Genomic DNA, 21,636 nt, shown 5'->3' with positions numbered 1-21,636 from the left:
GGAGAAATTATTAAAAGAAATTCTAATGCATTCTCTGGCGGAATTCTTCAAGAGATTTTTTAAGCAATTGAATTGTTCGAGAAATTTTCTGGTGAGATCAGAAAGTCTGGAAATGATGGAAATGACTTAGTCGAGTCTAGTATACGACAATGAAGACGGCCTTAGAGTTGAGGTCGAAATACGCGTATCTGTCAAAGGATACAAACTCTAGTGGAATTAAATGGTATAGTACTAAATTCGGTTTTTTCATCTACTTATAGGTATTCTACTAAACATCGCGAAGATTTATTAGGGTAGAAGCACCGGTTTTGGCCAAACGCCAGTTGTAGCCATAGAGGATTATACTCCGATTATACATAGCCAATCAGCATGAAACCTTTTGTGTTCAGTAGATCACAATCACATGTTAGAGCTACATTCATTTACTTGTCCAAATTGATTCAAAACATAAGAAAAACAGATCATTTTCGTTATAATCTTAACTCCCATATACCTAATTTGGCCAGGGCACTCCTAATTTGGCCACTCTCATGAGAAATCAATGGGATTGGGCAATTTTGGAACCGAATTGGTTCCGTTGGCCTATATTGACCAACGGTGTTTTCAAAGCGAAAGAGTGGTTATAACTCAGTTTTGATAATTAACTCACATAATATGGATTGAAAGCTTGCTTTTGACATATTTGTAGTATAAATACGGCTTCCCATTTATTTTTTATTGGCTATTTCTCTTAGGCTGGCCAAAACCGGTGCTTTTACCCTGTCACTAATAAAAAAGTTCTTTAAGAAAGCACTGAAAACTACGAAAATAATTCATGAACAAATCTCCGTAGGAATTCTCAGAGAAATCTCTTCAAAGCACATGTTTGAGTACTTGCGAAATTCGTGGAAGAATCACATAGGACATTCCTTGTAAGTTTTCTTTCTACAAATCTTGACTGGATTACAAAAAGAATGAATCTATTCCGTTGTTAAAATTGAAAATAACAAATATCGCTGATGTGCCGCGAAATAGAACAAAATAACAAATAAATAAAACCAATAACAATCTGTGAAATTTGTGAAAATCCTACTTATTGCTGTTGGCAGTACTTTTGAAAACCAAGTATTTGCTAGCACCCCCTAGGCCCCCTCCAGAAAAAATTCTAGCTACGCCAATGATCAGTAGCATCCTCAATGTGTAAGTACTGGTGCTCTCATTATTATAATAAACAATAACGGCGCCTGCTGCGTCCGAATGCAGGTCAACTTAAGATGGAAGGGAAATGTTGACGTGTTACTTGCTTTATGGAAGCCGAGGAGTCCTCTGCATTTCCACAAGTGAATACTGAGAGTTTGGATATGGGGTAGAGATTCGTTTTGGTAAACGATAAATATATAATTTGAAATGAATTCGCCTAACCGGATTCGCTCTATTACTTGATAAACCCTTCTAACGCCGAACAAGTCTTCGTCACTTGCCCCCATAGGAGCAAGCGACAAGATCAAAGGATTAAACACTAACGCGTTCCGCGACCCGCGACACTATTCCACCGTGCTACGCGAGCTGCGCGCAACACGATTGATCCTGTCCGCATCGCCCGCCCCCGCAGGAGCAAACGTTAAGGTCAAATGATCAAACAACACTTAAATTCCAAAATTTGATCTCATTTTGATACAAATTGGGTGGGCTTAGTGGCCTGGCGGTTAGCGGCGTCAGTTGTCTAGGAGTATAGTGCCACGGGGTGTGGGTTTGATTCCCGCTCCAGTCGGTGAAAACTTTTCGTCAAACGAAAAATTCATCGCTGGGCTACTGGGTGCTTCGTGTTGTCCGTTGCCTAATGTTTGTGATTGTTCAGTCTGTGCAGCCTATGTGCTGAAGACGGTGTAAATTGTCTTTTTTTTTAATTGAGACTACACGAGTCTTCACAGTTTGTATCTGAGTTTCTAAAGTTTGTTTTGGTGCATTTTATATATCAACAATTTGATCGTTTTTGTTTCCATGATTTTCTACTGAAATTTTGTATTGTAACAGTATAATAAAACACGTTTTTATTTGAACCACACTAATCTACAAATCGTTCAAATTAAGAATGGTTCAAACATTATAATATGATAATATTATAGTCTAAAGTGGGAGGTAACCTTCAAAGTAATAGCTAAAATTTTGTTTTGATTTTTATATTCAATATTTGCCCCATGTTTCAGTATTGGATATTCTGGGAAATTCATCAGAAGGTCATAAGGTAAAGTTTTGATTTTCTGTTCATTGTTGCTTACAGACTAGAATAATGCATGCCTAGACTAGAGTGACGCTGCCTTCTTTTTCTTTGTGGCGTTACGTCCCACAGTGGGACGAAACTGAAAATTGACGGTCAAAACCTCTTAGAGGTGTTTTAGCCTATAGGTGTCCTCGGGACATGGTTTAGAATTAGCATCCCGAGTAATAATAATAAATAATTTTTAAATTAGACTAAATAAAGCACCCGAGCAAAAATATTTTTTTGAAAAAAAAATTTTTGGGCAATCATTACTTCAGCAAAGTTTTAATTCTTTTTATTTTCAACAGCTTTGCTGAACATACTTGATATTTTTGACTTCGTTTTCACGGTTAAATTGTAAATTAAACCAATTTTACCATAAAAATCAGTTTTTTGACCATTTATATGCTCAATGTGCAATTTACGAACATGACATGTTCTACAACATTGTATATATTACAAAAATACACAAATTTGCCGCATACACCAAATCTGTGAAATCATCACATTCAAAGATATAATGAAATTATGTTAAAATTTTTATAATTTTCGACCATTTTTCTAAGCAAGTTTCTCCTGAATCGGCACTTTTCGGCAGCCATATTTAGTATACTTTGATGCCTTATTATATCAGTTAAAGCCCCATGGCAACAGAATGATCGGGTCTCACAGGGCTTATTGATTTCAACCATTTTTTTGAAGAGCCTGGAATTTTGATCTTCAATAGTTTTTTGACCTTTTGTATACTCACAGTGCAATACTCTGTATTAGTTATATCATAAAATAACATATTAGAAAACACCTTTATCACACTAAAACTGCTTAATTTTAGCATCAAATCGTAGTTGTCGACGATTTTTTGGCTTCGGTCACAATGCGTGAAAAATTTAAGAACAAATAATAATATGGTCGGTGTTCAAACAGACTGAACCAAGTGTTTTTTTTTTATGATTTTAGGAAAACGCCAGACATTCAAAATATCAAAACATTTGCATTATTTGTTGTGGAACTTATCTTTTTGATGATACGTCTGTATCAAAATACCAAATCAAAAATCGTGTTACCAACATATCTCTATGATACCAAAATATCATCTGGTCCAGTCTGTCTGAACACCGATCATATGTATTTTATGATAAAAAGCAAAATATATTGTGAGCAAAACATAATTTCGCCTGTTAAACACAATTCCTCTCATTTTTCAACCATTACCATTTTCAACCATTTTGTTGTGCCGGCCGAAGTAAACTTGTGTCCGAAATTGCTGATACATGACAAACCTACCTAGTAAATTCCCAAAAATAGTATTTATTTTAATAAAACATTGTTTTTTGATAGCTTGTCAGCTTATATAGATGTCTTCGACATAGTTGTTAAGATTTGTGATATGAGAAATCCCAAGTTTATTGATTGCACTATGAGCGTACAAAAGGTCAAAAACTATCTGATGTCAAAATAAAATTCCATGGTTCTCAAAAAATGGTTGAAATCAATAAGCCCTGTGAGACCCGATCATTCTGTTGCCATGGGGCTTTAACTGGTATAATAAGGCATCAAAGTATACTAAATATGACTGCCGAAAAGTGCCGATTCAGAAGAAACTTGCTTAGAAAAATGGTCGAAAATTATATAAATTTTAACATAATTTCATAATATCTTGGAATGTGAAGTTTTCACAGCTTTGGTATATTCAGCAAATTTGTGTATTTTTGTAATATATAAAATGTTGTAGAACATGTCATGTTCGTAAATTGCACATTGAGCATAGAAATGGTCAAAAAACTGATTTTTATGGTAAAATAGGTTAAATTTAAAAATTTAACCGTGAGAACGAAGTCAAAAAAATCAAGTCGGTTCAGCAAAGCTGTTGAAAATAAAAAGAACTAAAACTTTGCTGAAGTAATGACCGCCCAAAATAAAATTTTTTTCAAAAAAATATTTTTGCTCGGGTGCCCTATTTAGTCTAATTTAAAAATTATGTTTTATTATTACTCGGGATGCTAAATCAAAACAATGTCCCGAAGACACCTATGGGCTAAAACGCCTCTAAGAGGTTTTGACCGTCAATTTTAAGTTATTAACTGAGAGCTTACTATGCCAATGACTTTTTTTGCATGTGTATATCGTGTGGCAGGTACGAAGATACTCTATGCCCTGGGAAGTCGAGAAAATTTCCAATCCGAAAAGATCCTCGACCGGTGGGATTCGAACCCACGACCCTCAACTTGGTCTTGCTGCCTAGAAGAGATCAAGAAGATGGAATTGCTGTATCGTTCTCAAGAAACGCGGAATTTCTATCAGAAGCTCAACGCGTTTCGCAAAGGCATCGTGCCGCGAGCTGAAATGTGCAGGGATAAGGAACATCTACACAAATGGGCGCGAGGTGTTCGAAAGGTGGAAGCATCACTACGATGAACACCTGAATGGCGCAGAAAACACAGGCACAAAAGTTCAGAACAGCAATGGTGATGGCTACGTCAGTACAGTGAGCATTGGAAACCAACCAGCTCCCACGATTAGGGAAGTTGAATATGCCATTCAACAGTTTAAGAACAATTGTAGGACATTTCCCAGAATGACTTTCCCCAGAACGCGTTCTCCAGAATGGAACATTCCCTAGAAAACCATTCCTCAGAATCATTTTTATACATTTTTAAAAAGCAAGAAGAAATAGTTTTGGTTTTATTTAGTCTTTTGTCTTTAAAAAATGAACTTACTGAATTAATTTGAATTCCCGAACGCTTCGAATTCTGGACACCGACGTCAATTCACCTAAAATATTATTTCGTAAAATCATTTTTATGGATCTCAAAAAAAAAAAAAAAACTTTTAAAGGGCGAGTGTTTGCTTCCCTTGTCTTAGGAAAACCATCTAAGAGGGCGCCCATAAACCACTTGGTCATATATGGGAGTGGGAAGTAGTGGGGGACAAAATTTAGATTTCCGCTCCAGTCCACTTTTTGGATTGTTTTTAGGTTCCATAACAACTGTGCAAAGTTTCAGCTCGATCGGTGAAACTATATTTACGCGCCAGCCGTTCAAAGTTTGTATGGGATTTACTATGGGAAAACCTACTTTTCCAAGGAAAAATCACCAGAGTCGCCAATGGATCTCTATAAAAATGCTGAGCACAGACTTCGATAGGTATTTCTACGATGAAGAATATTGCCAAAGACCGCGAAACAATCCGACACTTGTGAAAAAAGCATTTCAATGAAAACCTATTGGCAAGGCGACGTTGATTAACACGTAAAGGAATAACAATAATAACAAAATTGGGCACAATTTCCGAAAAGTATATGCTTGATAGCTTTTTTTCATAGGCATCGGATTACTTTGCGGTCTTCGTGTGTTCAGAATTTTGATAGAGTACTATGGGCGACCTCTGGCGATTTTTCTTTGCAAAAGTGAGTTTTCCCATAGTAGATCCCATACAAACTTTGAACGGCTGGCGCGTAAATATAGTTTTACCGAACAAGCTGAAATTTTGCACAGTTGTTATGGGACCTAAATGCAATCCAAAAAGTGGACTGGAGCAAGAATCTAATTTTTTTATATAACCGTGTCCCAGGGAAGGTTTTGGCCAAAGACTACGGCTCATATAAATTTCAAAACGGTTTTATGGACAAAATATCACGCAAGGGGAAGGGAGGTGTTCTTGAAAATCCGAAATAAATAACTACGTGATTAATGCCAGACCAGACCAAAATTTTCCGGGGAAAATGTTGTTTAAAAGCTGTTAAACATGATTGTGTCACTTTTCCCCGAAATTATATTCCCCGAATGCCAGCTCTCCGAATAACCCGTTTCCTCGAAAAGTGATGCAGTTTAAACAGGTACAAGAATAGACTTGAGGGACTGGTTGCTGAACTAGATAGAATTACAAGATTACAAGGTCATTCTAGACTAAACACATTTTGCGAAAATGCCGACGACAGTGAAACTCGGAAGAATCGCCAATCAAGTAAAGAAGAGTGCATATCAGATCAGACGTTCACCACCTTGTAACAAAAAAAGTTATGATAATTATGAGAGCTAAAAGCTTTCTGGGGAACTGGGCTTTTCGGGAAAACTGGGTATTTGAGGTGCTGGCATTCGGGGAACCAACAATCGGGGAAAAGTAGCAAAACTGCTTAAGATAAGCTGCTCTTACATCTGTCATACTATGTGTTATAATCAAACTTGACCCAAGCTATTCGAAAAATGATTTGTTTTGTATTCATAGTTATTCTTCCTTCTTTAGAAATTGGCTCTTCTTTCTGATCGTATTTTCAAAAAGAGATTTGTATTAGTGTAATATTTTTATTATTCACAAAATAAATTGATGGAATTTGTTTTATTTTTGCTTTATAGCATATTCTCTCTTATTTTGAACATTGGTTGTTCTTCCTAGGTTTGTTCTTTCTATAATTATGAAGAATAATGCAACATATATATAATAGAAAATTTCCATTGTCTTTGATAACTTCCTGTTACAGTACACTACTGCTGTGAAAATTTGAGCCGCGTCCATCAACTCTAACGAGCTTGAAATTCGTAAAGAGTAAGTCATCCAAATATAAAAAAATGTCTAAACAGTTTTAACTACATGTACCACTTATGGTAAGCGCTGTATTGGATGAGTTTCTTGATTTATTAATTTAAAGATTCTCCATTTAATAAATTAAAGACTGTAACAAACAGGAAGTCTTGTCGTTAAAATGTTAAGCTATGAAAAAAAATTGGGTTTTCTTCAAATTTTTCTGTTGATTGTGTTCACTATTTGTAACGATACTCCTATCCCGTAAACCCTAACCCGTTCAAATTAAAAAAACTGCCAGCATACGAATAGCGCCGTCTATACGTGAATGGCGTAAACTGCAGTACTCACGAAACGCGAGAAATAATTTGGCTCCGCGTCGAAGAAACTCTCTGGTTTATCGTTCATGAAGAGATTTGCAGATTGCCTCCCATCATCTCAGTGGTTGTGAAGTTTTTCATCCACGGAATGCGGGAGATAGCTCATACCACCTACGAATAGACAAAACCGTAGCGACTTATAATAAGATCACGCGATCTAGGCGATCACAAAAAAAAATCGAATTACTCACTTGAGTTTGGACTACGATGTTCATCGGATCGTTTAGGAATAGCTAGAGTTGATAAAAAAGTGAATACTATGATTATTATGCCATATGTAATCCACAAGGAAAAATGTGAAAATAGTTAGAATTAAGAGAAAAAGTATAGACATACAGTGTAATTGTGTGCTCCCTCTTGTGGTTTTCCAAGTGACGCCCAAGCTGAAGGGGATAGTTAGAAAGGTGACGACCACGTGTAGTTTGGTTAATAGAAGCCATTGCTTATCCGTTATGATTATTTTAGAGCTGCACGTATAATCGAACCAATTAGAAACCAAACCGATAATTTGCTCGAAGTTTGGCCATCTTATCAGGTAATTGATTAAATTGTAAAGTCAAATCCGTTGTCTAATCGGACACGTCAACCAGGTGGAAAGCCCACGTTGACGTGGGTTTTTCTTTGGGCCCAATAGCGACACGAGGAACCAACACGTTCGGGAGATCCATTCGACGCCTTCATCTGTAGGAGCCCGATCAGAACCGTTAAGCTCCAGCTTCAATTCGGAGTTGCTTCCTATAAACCCTTTGCGCTGGTGGAGCCGAACCAGCATCGGCTATCCTGATACGACGGTCGCGACTGATTTGACTGGGGCCATTACAATAGGGCATTGCAGAGCTTCAGTATCGCGACTACAACGCATGTGAACAGGTCAGTAGAGTAAGAAAAGAAATTGTAACATCATGTACAGTTTAGAGGATTCATTGCGATCTTCCCGGGACAAGGTTGTTAGGAGATATCAGGTACCATGACCCAACAGTTATGGATCAAATAGTGTCCAACCTATAAAATTCAATAAAACGACATGGAAAACGTAAAATTGTAATTTAAAAGCACGAATTGAATCGTTTCACATTGGAACTTCGGTTAGTAAACTGTTTTGTGTGTAATATTTACATAGGATTGCATAAAAATTAAAAATTGCATCGGTTTCTGAAAACCATATTATGGATCAATTTTCATATTATGGATCAAATTGTGACATATTACGGATCAGTGCGCAAAATTAAGAGATTTTAAACTCAATGCATCTGTATTGCATGATTTGGTGAAAGTTAACAATGTGTCACATATTACTCCAAAAAATAGCATTGTTAGAGCTGGAAACAAGGGTAAAATCATTGGCGTAGCTAGGATTTTTTGCTGGAGGGGGCCTAGGGGGGGCCTGGCATATATTATTTTTATAGAAGTTATGTCAATCGCAATAACAAGATTTTCACAAATTTCGTAGTTTTAACAGATTTGTATTGATTTTATTTATTTGTTATTTTGTCTCATTTCGCAGCGCATCAATGAAATTTGTAAATTTATATTTTCGCTACGGAAAAGATTCTGATAATGTGGTTTGAAAAGTTACCTTTTAGAACTAGTACGGGAATTTCTTCATGAATTATTTTCGTACTTTTCAGTGATTTCTTCAAGAGCTTTTTTCACTGAGTTCGTCCTGGGATGCTCACAGAAAATCATTCCCAGACATTTTGATCTCACCATAAAATTTCTCAAAAAATCGAATTGTATAAAAATTCTCAAAGAATTCCACCAGAGAATGCTTTAGAAATTCTTTTGATCATTTCTCCTGGAAAGCCCTGTACGTAAAGTATCCTTCAGTTGTTTATAAATAATTTGTTTAGAATGTTCAGAAATTATTAAGCGTTTCTCCAAAAATTGGTACTAAAAATTCAAAGAGTCTCACTAAAAATGTCTTCAAGATCACCAAGCAAGGATTCATTTCACGAATTCTCCAGAGAGTTCATCAACAGCTGAAGCAAGAAAATCGAAGCATAATAATTATTCAGACTTTCTGCAAAAAAAAAGATTCTTCCAGGTGTTGCTCTAGGGCTTCCTCGTAATATTCCACAAAAACATCATGAGCAATTAAGAAGTGTTCAATTGGGAAAATGTTATTCATGATTCCTCAAAAAAGTTTTCCGCAGATCTTTTTTTCACAAATAATTATTTTCTTAGATTTCTCTAAAGACACCCACATGCCTTCAAAACTCTCACGAAAATATTTTTTTATGTTTTCATAAATGCCTTACTAATAGTGTTTAGAGAATTCTAACATTCCTTTGAAGTTACTAGCGGAATACCTTCAAGTGTTCTTTTAAAAACTCTTCCGCGAAAAAACTCAAAGTTTTCTCGAGTAATTTGTTAAAAGATTTCTAAGAGAACCGTATTATGGTTTTCCTAAGATCCTCCCGAAAAATTTACCAAAAATTTATCTCAGTACTTTCCAGAAATTTTTTTCTTTAAACAGCTCTAACGATTAATTTGAGAATTTATTGAAGAAATTTTTCATCAGATTTACTAAGATTTTACAATTTATTCTTGAAATTCTCGAAGAATTTCTTCAAAAAATGTATGAAGCATTTTTTCAGACTCTTGAAAAAGCTCCTTTTTTCGGAATAGTAATCTCAGGATTCTTCCATAAATAACATTTAAAATTTGCCCAAATTCTACATATTTTGGTTCAAAAACTTCTCCAGGAATATCTCAATATATTTAGCGATTGCTTTATAAATTCCTCTACACATCACTCCAGATCAGTTTTCTATACATACAAAAAAATGTTCGAAGGAACTTTGTTGGTAATTTTTAGAATAATTGCAGCTTTAATATAATTCGGAAAAAATACTAAATTCCTGTCGTAGATTCAAGAATTAAACCGTAGAGCTTCTGAAACTTGTTGACAATGTACATGTACCTCTGAGAAAAGCTTAAAAGGTCCTTGAAGGATTTACCACAGACATTTTTGTTTCTTTTTTCTTCGGATTTTTTAATAGAACACGATTGGTGTTAAAACGGATGCAACTTATACTGAATGTGTGTAATTAAAATCTAAGATAATTTTTTATATGGACTATAAAGTTTCATGATACTACTGTGTACATACTGATGTAGAAAGAATTAATTTTCCCTACCTTTAGAAATTCCAAACAAACTTTTTTGTCGTTTTTTTTTTTGTACTAGTGTAGAAGTTTAACGCGAAAATATTGCTGGTATTTTTAAGAACATAACCGAACATGTAGTGGAGTAAAACTCATAATGTAATATTTTAATGAATTTAAAACTTGGGGGAAACTTTTGCATTACTTAAAAAATTGTTGAGTAATTCTTTATGGACTTTAAGAAATCAAGAACCATACGCATAGGAATTCTGTATTCTTTTAACCTCTTCTATTTTACCTTTTTTAATATTCTTCAAAATGTTTCTTTTTGAAGTATAGAAATATTTTTGTACGAATTTCCTCAAAGCGTCATGCGAAGAAGGAAAAACAACAAAATGTTGAAGCAGGTAGAACAATAGATGGGCAACGGTGCAATGAAAGATAATTTACAATCTAGAAACTATGTAATTTACAGGATAGTTAAAACCTCTCTAATAATTTTACAAATAAAGCAATTTTTTAAGAAGCTCCATCGAAATCTTCTTTAAAAATATTCTTGAAATATATTTTTCCTTGACCTCTGGTGTTCTAAAATTTTACCAGAAAGCCTCTAGAAATTCTGCCCTCGTATCGCACAAAAATATAAACCAAGAATATGGATTCTAACAATTCTAACACTGACCGATTGGTGATTAGATAGACTGGAGCAAGTATTTCTGAATGATTTCTGGAAAACGTACTTCAAGCATTTGGAATTACCAAATATTTGCCTTGTTTGCTGTAATGTTGAAGCTTATGAATTTCGTAACACATTTGTATCAAAATTTATACAATCCTCTAATTATCTTTAGAAGGCTAAAATATCATTAAATCTGGTCTGTCTGAACACCGACCAATTGGTGAAATTATTTGTAGAGAAGTGTTTCAAGGAAGATCAATAAAAATTTCTTTATGAATATCGAAATAAATCTCGAAAGGAAAATCAACAAATTTTCTCTAAAGATTCGAAGGCAAGAGAAATTTCAAAAACAATTTTCTTTCCATTTCTGGAATAATCCGGGGATATGAAGCAAAATTTCTAAAAAAAAAACATAGAAGATTTTTTGACGCAATTTGTGATGTATTTTGGACACATTTTTTAAGGACTTTTGATTAATTTTGCGGAAGAATTTGTAATAAAATTTTTGGGAAAAATATTTAAAGAAATTCACAGAAGAATTTCTAGTAGAACTTTCAGCAAAATGTCTCAGTATAAGATTTGACAGAATGAATGATTTTTCTGAGGAATTGCGAGGGAATACTGAACTGTTGAAAGATTGTTTTAGATAAATCCGGGAACATTCTCCGGGAACATTCTCTGGAATCAATTTACCAATAAAAAGAAGACATGAAAGGAATGGAGCTTTGAATAAGTCTGACAACATTACTTGACTATTTTCCCAGAAATTTGCAAAAGTTCGAAAGCTACCCTTCAATATTCCTTGAAGAATTTGACTACACTAAAATTCTATACAGAATATTGAAAAGTTTTCTGAAAAATATTGTTGAAATCTGTAGAAAATTAGTCAAATTATTCAGTAAATTTATTCATGTAAAAATACCTAAACAATTGAATCAAAATCAAGCAAAGATTTTTTCCATGGATTTGTTTGGATTGGAAACCAGGTTAAATTTCTGCCATTCATCTGAAGAAAACTTGGCCATGCCGAAACTCCTTGAAAGTTCAGCCTTATTTTTCGACAAGAATTCCCGCTATGTATTGTTAGAAATTCCTCTAGTAATTTTGTCTATTTTTCCAATTATCATTATAAATAAATCATTATTACCTGACAGAAGGCAGTAAATATGCTGCATTATGGTGAAACAGCATAATTTGAAGAAAATAATTTTGGGAATAAAATTGACGCTTGTACCACGGTACTTTGTTTTGCAATGAGATTTTGAAAAATTGCGCTAATCCCATATAACAAAATGCTAGTTATAACAGTAACCAATCGATCGACAGCCGGACGGTTAAGCTTTCACCGAAATCAGAACCGTCACGCTGATGCTGTGTAAGACATGCATGGTGTTCTCTCAAATAACGTAACTACTGTTACGTAATAACTGTTGTTTGATGAGAGGGATTTGACCCTGAAGGTCATTCGTCCCTTACAAGAGCCAAGTACATGGATTGAGAAGATTTTGCTTCGTGTTTATTTTTTATTTTAATTTTAATTTTTAATATCATCAAAAAATCTGGGGGGGGGGCCTGGATGTTTCTGGAGGGGGCCAGGCCCCCCCGGCCCCCCCTGTTCCTACGCCAATGGGTAAAATGTCCTTTTTTGTGATATACTGCATTGTAGTAACTGAGGCATGAACTGTTTTCGCTCCACACCAAGTTTTCCACCCATTTTTGTCTGCTAAAAAATGAAATTTACCAACCTTGATGTTGTATTAGTTTTATCCTTAGCGCTATTGTCTGAAAATGTCGAATACAATGCTTAAAATGGTTGAAATCTACATTCTTTGCTAGTGATCCATAACCGTGGTAAACAATCATTTCCTGGTCCATATTATGGATCACTAGTTAGAAGTGCTAATATTCGGTATTTAGAATCAACAATCAAGAAAACTGTTTTCTAAAGATGAGTTCACACTAAATCGAAGCGAACGAGCATGTTCAATGCTATAACATATGAATTTTACCACTTGTGGGAGCTTATGAATGCTGACGGCACTTCTTACAGAAAACGACCATATAATGATAGCTGTGTGGTACCAACTAAACATTTGTCAAATACACCGTTATTAAGCGGTTGAATGTTATGCTTAACTTTACAAATGCTAGAAGACAAATAGTATAACATGGGAAAAATATGTTTAACGTCAACTTTTATGTTTTGAGCGAGTTATCCGATGTTGAACGCCAAAGTGATCCGTTACTGTGGGTGATCCGTAACTGTGTGGGCATGGTACCAATATACAACTCGCTCAATATGCTTCAAACAGTAGTGTTTGCGTTCAGATGGTGATAGTTGTCTCTCCTCAAGTGGAACGGGTTGACCTTCAATGCCCTTCGATTGCTGGGCACTTTGAAATCAATTTTGGCATAGGTTTTGTTTGTGGATTAGTTGGATGTTGTTAATGGTTTGGGTTTCTCCCTGAAGGAACAAACCAAGTGTTTTTCAAGGGTTTGAGTCAAGCCTAACACCCGCCCTCAGAAAAAGTTTCAGGCCGGAATCTAGAACGTGCGTCTGCAATCTTCCCTTTTCGGAAGTTTGAGAAACCAAATCTGCTCGTTACCATTTACCTGGATTTCAACAGCCATAAAATATATTATTATTTTTTTTCTGGGGAATGTCCCATTCTGGGGAGTGTCATTCTTTGAAATGTCGCACAATCTTCAAGAATAACAAGGTCGATGGCAATAATGGCATCGAAGCCGAACTCATCAAGATGTGCCTGAAGAGGTTGGCGCTTGTCTGGATCGGCTGATAGTTAGGTGCTGAAAGACGGAACAGCTACCTGAGGAACAGCAATGGAGCAATTCTCGCTGAAACCAGGCCACCATCAGCACCCTTTGTTAGAATTCCAATTTTATGTCACTGATCGCTAGTATATGCTAAAACTATAGGGTGTTCTTTCGGTTTTCTCGAATTGGTGGATCCCTCGTACGACTAAAATGCATATTATTTCGGGATTGCATAGATAAATTTCAATTTGGTTTTCGGGAATGTCTTTTAACACGCGGCCTTCAGTTACTAATATATTTAATTTTAGTTGAGAAACCTTTTTTTCAGAAGGTTATGGGTGGGACGAGACGTTTCGCATAAGGACGTTTTGCATGATTACGGGTGGACGTTTCTGCCTTATTTAAAATGCTACCTGTTCCTATATGAAACCGCTTTATGCGAAACGTCCTTATGCGAGATGTCTTTATGCGAAATGGGTCAACCCCATTTTGGGTGATGCTAAACTTAAAAGTGAAGTATTGCAACGATTCCATACTTTTGGTGGGTAGTTTAGTTTTCATCTGAGACTAAACATGTTTTGGCGGCCAATTCGAATTAAACACATACTTTTTTAGCCATATGCATTGTCGTTCATTGAATGAAGTAAGTATTGTAGTGATATATGTAGTTTGATTGCAAAACATTGCCAAAAGTGCAATTATTTATAGAAGAAATCTTATGTTTTTGAGCTAATAAATTCCTTGATTTTCTGTGGCATAAAGTATCGTTTTAACTGCCGCTAAACATACATTTCAAAAATAGCGAAATTGATCAGCTGTGAGGCAGGCTTTGTCGCAATGTGAACGTTATGCCAATACTCAGAAGTATCATTTTGAAATTCAAAAATTTGGCGACATCTTGGAATTCGACACCATCATGGTTTAAAGCGGTTGAATGTTTTTTAACCATCTTAGCGCTCATCATGTTTAATTATGAGACATCCATTGAAAAAACAATCAGATTTATTCATTCTTATCTTATCTAAGCTGTTCATTTGATTGTTCATTTCAATCAATGGTTTTTGGACCAAATAAATGAAAAAAAGAATGCCATTCCTGAACTAGATATGCCGAAGAATCATTATGGTACCAAATATACATTATAAAAGAAAATTTCTATTTAATTATCTGGTTTTATAACGAATTAAGCTAAGAAGCAGGCTTTGTTCCAGTAAGGACGAAAATCCAGAAAAATAAGAACAAGGAAAGTAGTCGATACGGTATCTTTAAAATTCAACAAGTGCTAACAAGTTAAACCACTCATTCTACTACTTAAAATCAAGATGGCGTCAAAATCCAATACAACCGTCAGATTTTTTTTACCTAAATTAATACTCTTATTCATAACTCGACTCGAAGAAACTTGCAAAAATTGAAAAACTTTTTCTTTGTTGTACAAAAATGATGTTTTCATTGATTGCACTGACTATATACGTCAAAATCGTAGAACATGATTTACAAAATCGTTCATATCATAGGGTAAATACCATTGCTCACCTAAGCTTTGTAAGCTATCTTACTCAGTTTTTTTCAGCTTTCAGATAGTGACCTCAGAATTCTAAGCGAGTGGTACGCTAAGGGGTCGTCCATAAATGACGTAGCTTTTTAGGGGGGAGGGGGGTCTTCACGAATTTGTGACGAAGTGTGACGAGGGGGAGGGAGGGGTCCTAGCTAGTGGACGTAGCATTTTGAATCAAGTCCGTAAAAAGGAAGGCGCTGAAAAAAATTGCATACAATTATTTTTCATGAAACTTCTTTTATTTTACTTATAAACTTGGGTTATAAAATTATGATTAAGCTTCAAAACATTCATATGACAAGATTGTAAAAATATCTATGAAACTTTAGATTTTCTTGATAAATGCAATCAAACAGATGTTTTGAAGCTTTAAATAATTATGTGAATATTATATTATATTCGCGTCTAAATTAATAAATTTATAAATAAACAAAATAAGTTTAATGAATTGAAGAAAAATCAATGCTCTAACTACTTGGAGTACATTTTTTTGCCATTTGTTGACATGACATAAAGTAAGCCGTTTTAGTTTTATCCATATTTTCTGTTGGGGCTTTATTTCTTCAAGAAAATAAAATATGCTCTTCTTGGCAAATATTACCTTTAAAGCAAGATATTTATTTCGTGAATTATGCCTTCAATGTTGCAGGAGATTTCCACCCAATCAACTCATCATTTGTTTTGATATATCAATGCTCTTGATGGAATAGCCTGAATATTAATGAGGATAATAGATTCGAGTGTTAACAAAATTGCGCTATCATTAAATTTTGTTAATAACTCGGAAATTTGAAGAATTTTTATTATTTAACGGTTTCATTATAGGTTGTGTAAGATTATTTCAGTATGGAAACGATAATGAAAATCAACTGAAATATTAAGAGAGATTATTGTATTAGTTTAATAATCGCTAAAATTGCCTAAACATTCCAAATATTTCAAGTGTAATCATTTATGTATCAGGCCACTGTTTGATAAAATGATTTGAAATTGGATAATATTAACGATGATTCATTTCAAATTAATATATTTTCTTGATCATCTTCATTGAAATCTATTTCCTAACATCGAATAATTTAAAAAAACAATCCTCTAATATAACGAAATTTTTGTTCAATATATTATAAAATATATTGGACCCTAACTCGACAGTAACGAGCTTCATCAATTCAATCAATTTTTTTCACATTTTTTATAGTAAACTTGTTATTTTATAGTAAGAACAGCAATAGTAATATAATTTAGTCTATAAGAAACTGGAAACCAAAACCAAGGAAAATGTTTATTTAAAACTTTTTCAAATTACTTTTGAGCGCTACTGTATATCAAACTGTTAGAATAGATTATCCTTTCATTTCAGTCAGTAATAAATATCAAACTTTGTATTGAACTTCTCAATTCCAATTTTTTGTTTCAACCCAGTCACTAAGGAAAATAAAAAAGGGGGGGGGGGGTGCTCGATATGCTACGTATTTTCCAGGGGGAAGTACCAGCATTTGTGACGAAATGCTACGAGGGGGAGGGGGGTGTAAAAAATCAGCGAAAAAATGCTACGTCATTTATGGACGGCCCCTAATGGTGAAAACGGGTTTTCGAACAAAATTAAAGATAACGGCCAAATTCAAAATGGCCACCAAAACTTTTTTAGTCTCAGATGAAAGCCATATCCTTTCTCTATACTATGCCACTAAGTTGTTTGCTATGAGATAGAATAAAAACAAACAAATAAAAAAAAAGAAATAAAATATGAGACAAATATGAAAAGAATACAACATATCACCTGAAGAAATATTTTTCCAAAAATTGACTCTTTCTCATACTGTTTAGCTAGCTGTCGTACGAGGAGTCCACCAATTTCAGAAAACCGAAAGGTCCTTAGTTTTGACATAAAATTGGAATTCTGACGATGGGTGCCGATAACGGCCTGGTTTCAGCGAGAATTGCTCAATGGTTATATGCAAACGTTATATACTCTATCTACGAAAAGGGCGACCGACTGGAGTGTAAAAACTATCGTGCAATCACCATCCTCAACACTGCCTACAAAGTGCTATCCAGATTATTTTCCTTCGTCTATCAGCTATAGCAAACGAGTTCGTGGGGAATTATCAATCAGGTTTCATTGACGGCCGCTTGACAACAGACTAGACCTTTCCGATCTCGGGCGTTACGGGGGGATGAGTAGGTGTCAAAAATGGCAGTTTTTAGCGTATTGAAATTTGTGAATAAACCCTATGTCCAATTAAAAATATCGCCAAGTGCTATACTCATATTGGCGCACCATAAAGGCTGGCGCTCTTGACGGGTGTCAACCCGGTCAACCGCACGCTACGGCACTGGGTACAGGAAGATACAATAAATACATATGAACGTGGTCATCTACACTTTTTGTCTCCCCATGTGATAATTTTTGCTTAAGGTGAAACAGTTTGGAATCAACTTCTAAAATTGCACTAAAACTTCAAGGGCACAAATCTCAAATCATGCCACAACAGCGCACTTTTTATTTTGCCTTTGTGCACTAACAGAAAGCTTAAAATAAGAAGCTCAGGAACGTTTGCCAACTATTTTTCCAGTTTTGTGCCTTTAGAACGTGAGTAGGGGGAGAAGTCGGCCATTGTGCCGGACATCTTTGGATTCCAAGATGTTTCACCTTAAGTCTTCTATGTTTACCAATATTGGGGCCGTCCGTTAATTACGTAAGACTATATTGACATTGTTTACGACCCAACTCGCCCATGGTATCAAAAATCGCCTCCTAATGGAAGGCCCCTTATCACATCTCAAAAAACAAATCACACATAAAAATTTCATTGAATTTGGAAGTATACTCAATTATGAACTTGTACTTTAACTGATAACATATTTTTTTACTTACAGAAACTCTTATGAAGGCACCTGCACACCTGTTAGCCAAACATCAGCATGAAGTTGCTGACGAAGATGAGAAAAAGCTGCCGATGAATTTTCTCTTTCGACCAGTGATTGAGCAAATTGAAACGGAAGATAGCATAATCACTTCCAGTCCACAACAAATCCTCAAACAAACTGACACAATGGATATGCCTTTAATCACAGGGTGCACAAATGGCGAAGGGATGTTGGCTTACTTCTATTTGAGACGAAAAAATCAACTGGATGCATTCATCACAGAACCGGAAAGACTAGTGCCGTGTTATTTGCGAGAAAACAAAGCACTTAATTTAGGGGAAGTTGGAACACAGATCAAGCAGTTCTTTTTCGGATCCAGGAAAATCAATAAAAACAATAATCAACATCTCTGTGATCTTTTGTCGGATAACACATTTGTCACGACTACAATGATCAATGCCGAGTTGTTGGCAAAACATCAACCTAGGGTACAACATTTTCACTATAGATTCACATTCCACGGTCGATTCGACATCTTCAAAAGGCTTCAGAGAACAGGGCAGTTTGAGGGAGCATGCCATGGAGATGATCAGTTCTACATGTTTGAGTAGGTAATTGTGAGATCCTTCGAAAAATATCTTAACTTCCCTCACTCTTACACAGCTCGCCTATGCTCCCAAATCTCTCGTTGGATTGCGATGAAGTCAAAGTGCGGAACAACTTTGTGCGGCTGTGGACCAACTTCGCAAGGTATGGTCACCCAACGCCAACGAGCCATGACAGTCCGGTTTGGCCAGTAGCTGTGAAACATCCAAATGCTGACTTTAAAGAATTCAATATGACCTACCTCAACATCAGCAGAGAGCTGCGTGTTGAGCAAAACCCTGACAAACAGCGGCATGCATTCTGGCGAAGTATGATAGCACAGTACAAGGCAGATTTGCTGTAATAGCGATTGATTCACGATGATTAGGAAATTTTTAACTAAATTTGTAAGACACTAAAGATGTTTTTGAATGATTCTTCGATATCACATGTCCTTAGTTTTTTTTTTCAAATAAAGTTGTTCTGACCATTCAAATTTTGAAATTTGCATTATGTTCAAACAGAATTTTTTTTTAATAGCTTTCAAGCACAATTATTGCTATAAAGTGACTATTGGAATCAAAATTATGATCATGAGCATGATTAACCGCCCACGGTAGCGACTTCGTTATTGTAAGAATAGCAGTACCGTAAAACAGGGTAACTTTGATAGTTTTTTTTTGAAGAAAACTTGAATATTTATGCATGCAATTTCAAAGAATTATAATTTATGTTTTTAAAACATGTACTGGCATCCTAGCTATCGATGGCAGTTGAAAGATTGCCAAATGATTTATTTTGAATGGATATATAATTTTTCATATAATCGAAAGTCGGTTTCTGCTTTGGGGTTTCTTTGATAATGGAGTATAAATCGAACAAAATTGAATGAATTACGTAACATTTAAAGGGCGTTGAATACCTCTGGGCGTTTAACGTTATATAGAAATTTTTGACTTAGATTACAAAAATGGTCCCAGTTTGTGAAAATGCTTTTCGTTAAAAGATTTTAGACCATATTCAAGTTCTATGATAAATAGGCTATCAAATATAAGTTACCAACTATTCAAAACTACATCAAATAGTGATCGTAGAACAGATTGTATGTAAAGATTGTACCCCGTTTGGCACAAAGTCGTTTGGCATAATGGCCGTTTGGCATAATGATTGACTTAAAATAAATATCGACATTTTTTAAGCTTTTACCGAGATCAACACAATCGAGCCTATAGCAAAAATTTTGGTAGGTGGTGTTCGTTCAGATATTTTCCAAGCTAAGGATTTCAAAAATTGTTGTGATATTAGAGAGCATTAATAAATAAAACTCGTGACGGGTCTCTACATCTCAGAACATAGAGTATTTATTAGCTTGTTGCGATATACATATTTGAAAACAGTAAATTGGCAAAGAAAGTTCGCAGTTATTCATCAAGGGAACGCTCATAGAATATATTGCTGCAGATCAAGCTCTGTCCCGGTCTGCCCATACTCGCATAACAGTCCCATATTATATGGGATTTCCTATATAAATGGGACTGTTATGCGAGGATGGGCAGCGATTTGGACGTAAAAAAAATAATTGATAAAACAATGGATTTTTTTTTTTGGAAAATATCAAAAGCTGTAATCCAAAGATCTATCAATGCACAGTGGGACGGATTGGGGTTTTAGGAGGAAAGATGGAACTCACACCTTCAATTGTGATTTTACGTAAAAGTGGTGTTCTACAAAGTTGTTTCTATTTTGAAAACAATTTTTTTGGTCGGAACGGAAATTAGGGTGGCCCCTTGTGAAAAAAGATAATCATCAAAACTTTTTTATTTCAAAGAATATCGGTATAGTTTGTTCTACAAATTTGAAGATCAGAAAATTTTAAGCTGATTTGACTAAACAACTTTTTTTCTAGCTCTTAAATTGACCATTTTAGAGCATTTTTCATTAGTTGATGTAGGGTGGCCCATCGAAAATAGGTATTTGTGTTTTTTTTTTTTTCAAGTTTCTCAGCAAAGTTGTTTTCTATCACCTTTAGACCTAAGGGGCCGTCCATAAATGACGTAGCATTTTTTCGCTGATTTTTTACACCCCCCTCCCCCCTCGTAGCATTTCGTCACAAATGCTGGTACTTCCCCCTGGAAAATACGTAGCATATCGAGCACCCCCCCCCCCTTTTTTTATTTTCCTTAGTGACTGGGTTGAAACAAAAAATTGGAATTGAGAAGTTCAATACAAAGTTTGATATTTATTACTGACTGAAATGAAAGGATAATCTATTCTAACAGTTTGATATACAGTAGCGCTCAAAAGTAATTTGAAAAAGTTTTAAATAAACATTTTCCTTGGTTTTGGTTTCCAGTTTCTTATAGACTAAATTATATTACTATTGCTGTTCTTACTATAAAATAACAAGTTTACTATAAAAAATGTGAAAAAAATTGATTGAATTGATGAAGCTCGTTACTGTCGAGTTAGGGTCCAATATATTTTATAATATATTGAACAAAAATTTCGTTATATTAGAGGATTGTTTTTTTAAATTATTCGATGTGAGGAAATAGATTTCAATGAAGATGATCAAGAAAATATATTAATTTGAAATGAATCATCGTTAATATTATCCAATTTCAAATCATTTTATCAAACAGTGGCCTGATACATAAATGATTACACTTGAAATATTTGGAATGTTTAGGCAATTTTAGCGATTATTAAACTAATACAATAATCTCTCTTAATATTTCAGTTGATTTTCATTATCGTTTCCATACTGAAATAATCTTACACAACCTATAATGAAACCGTTAAATAATAAAAATTCTTCAAATTTCCGAGTTATTAACAAAATTTAATGATAGCGCAATTTTGTTAACACTCGAATCTATTATCCTCATTAATATTCAGGCTATTCCATCAAGAGCATTGATATA

General features: G+C 34.9%; 1 protein-coding gene and 1 long non-coding RNA gene across 5 annotated transcripts in view; one reads left to right on the top strand and one right to left on the bottom strand.

The window, feature by feature from the left end:
• LOC5574468 (esterase B1) overlaps positions 1-19,132 on the top strand; it is a 38,474-nt gene extending 19,342 nt beyond the window's left edge. For 3 of the 4 annotated variants that reach the window (XM_001655078.3, XM_021843923.1, XM_021843924.1), the window contains 2 exons: positions 18,137-18,734; positions 18,791-19,132. In XM_001655078.3, the coding sequence (XP_001655128.2) occupies positions 18,137-18,734; positions 18,791-19,076 (884 nt within the window). In that variant the 3' untranslated portion in view covers positions 19,077-19,132. Of the gene's footprint in view, positions 1-18,136; positions 18,739-18,790 lie in introns of all 4 variants that reach the window. The other variant, XM_021843922.1, reaches the window with a different exon arrangement.
• On the bottom strand, positions 6,893-8,006 carry LOC110676368. The gene is made up of 2 exons (XR_002500312.1): positions 7,329-8,006; positions 6,893-7,248 (listed from the first exon to the last, which is right to left on the bottom strand). It is a non-coding gene; the product is annotated as an uncharacterized LOC110676368 (long non-coding RNA).
• Positions 19,133-21,636: the final 2,504 nt, after the last annotated feature.

This window comes from Aedes aegypti, chromosome 2 (assembly GCF_002204515.2).
Source record: "Aedes aegypti strain LVP_AGWG chromosome 2, AaegL5.0 Primary Assembly, whole genome shotgun sequence".
Lineage (NCBI taxonomy): Eukaryota > Metazoa > Arthropoda > Insecta > Diptera > Culicidae > Aedes > Aedes aegypti.
Note: the sequence above shows the minus strand (reverse complement) of the source record. Positions and strands in the feature narration are given on the sequence as shown.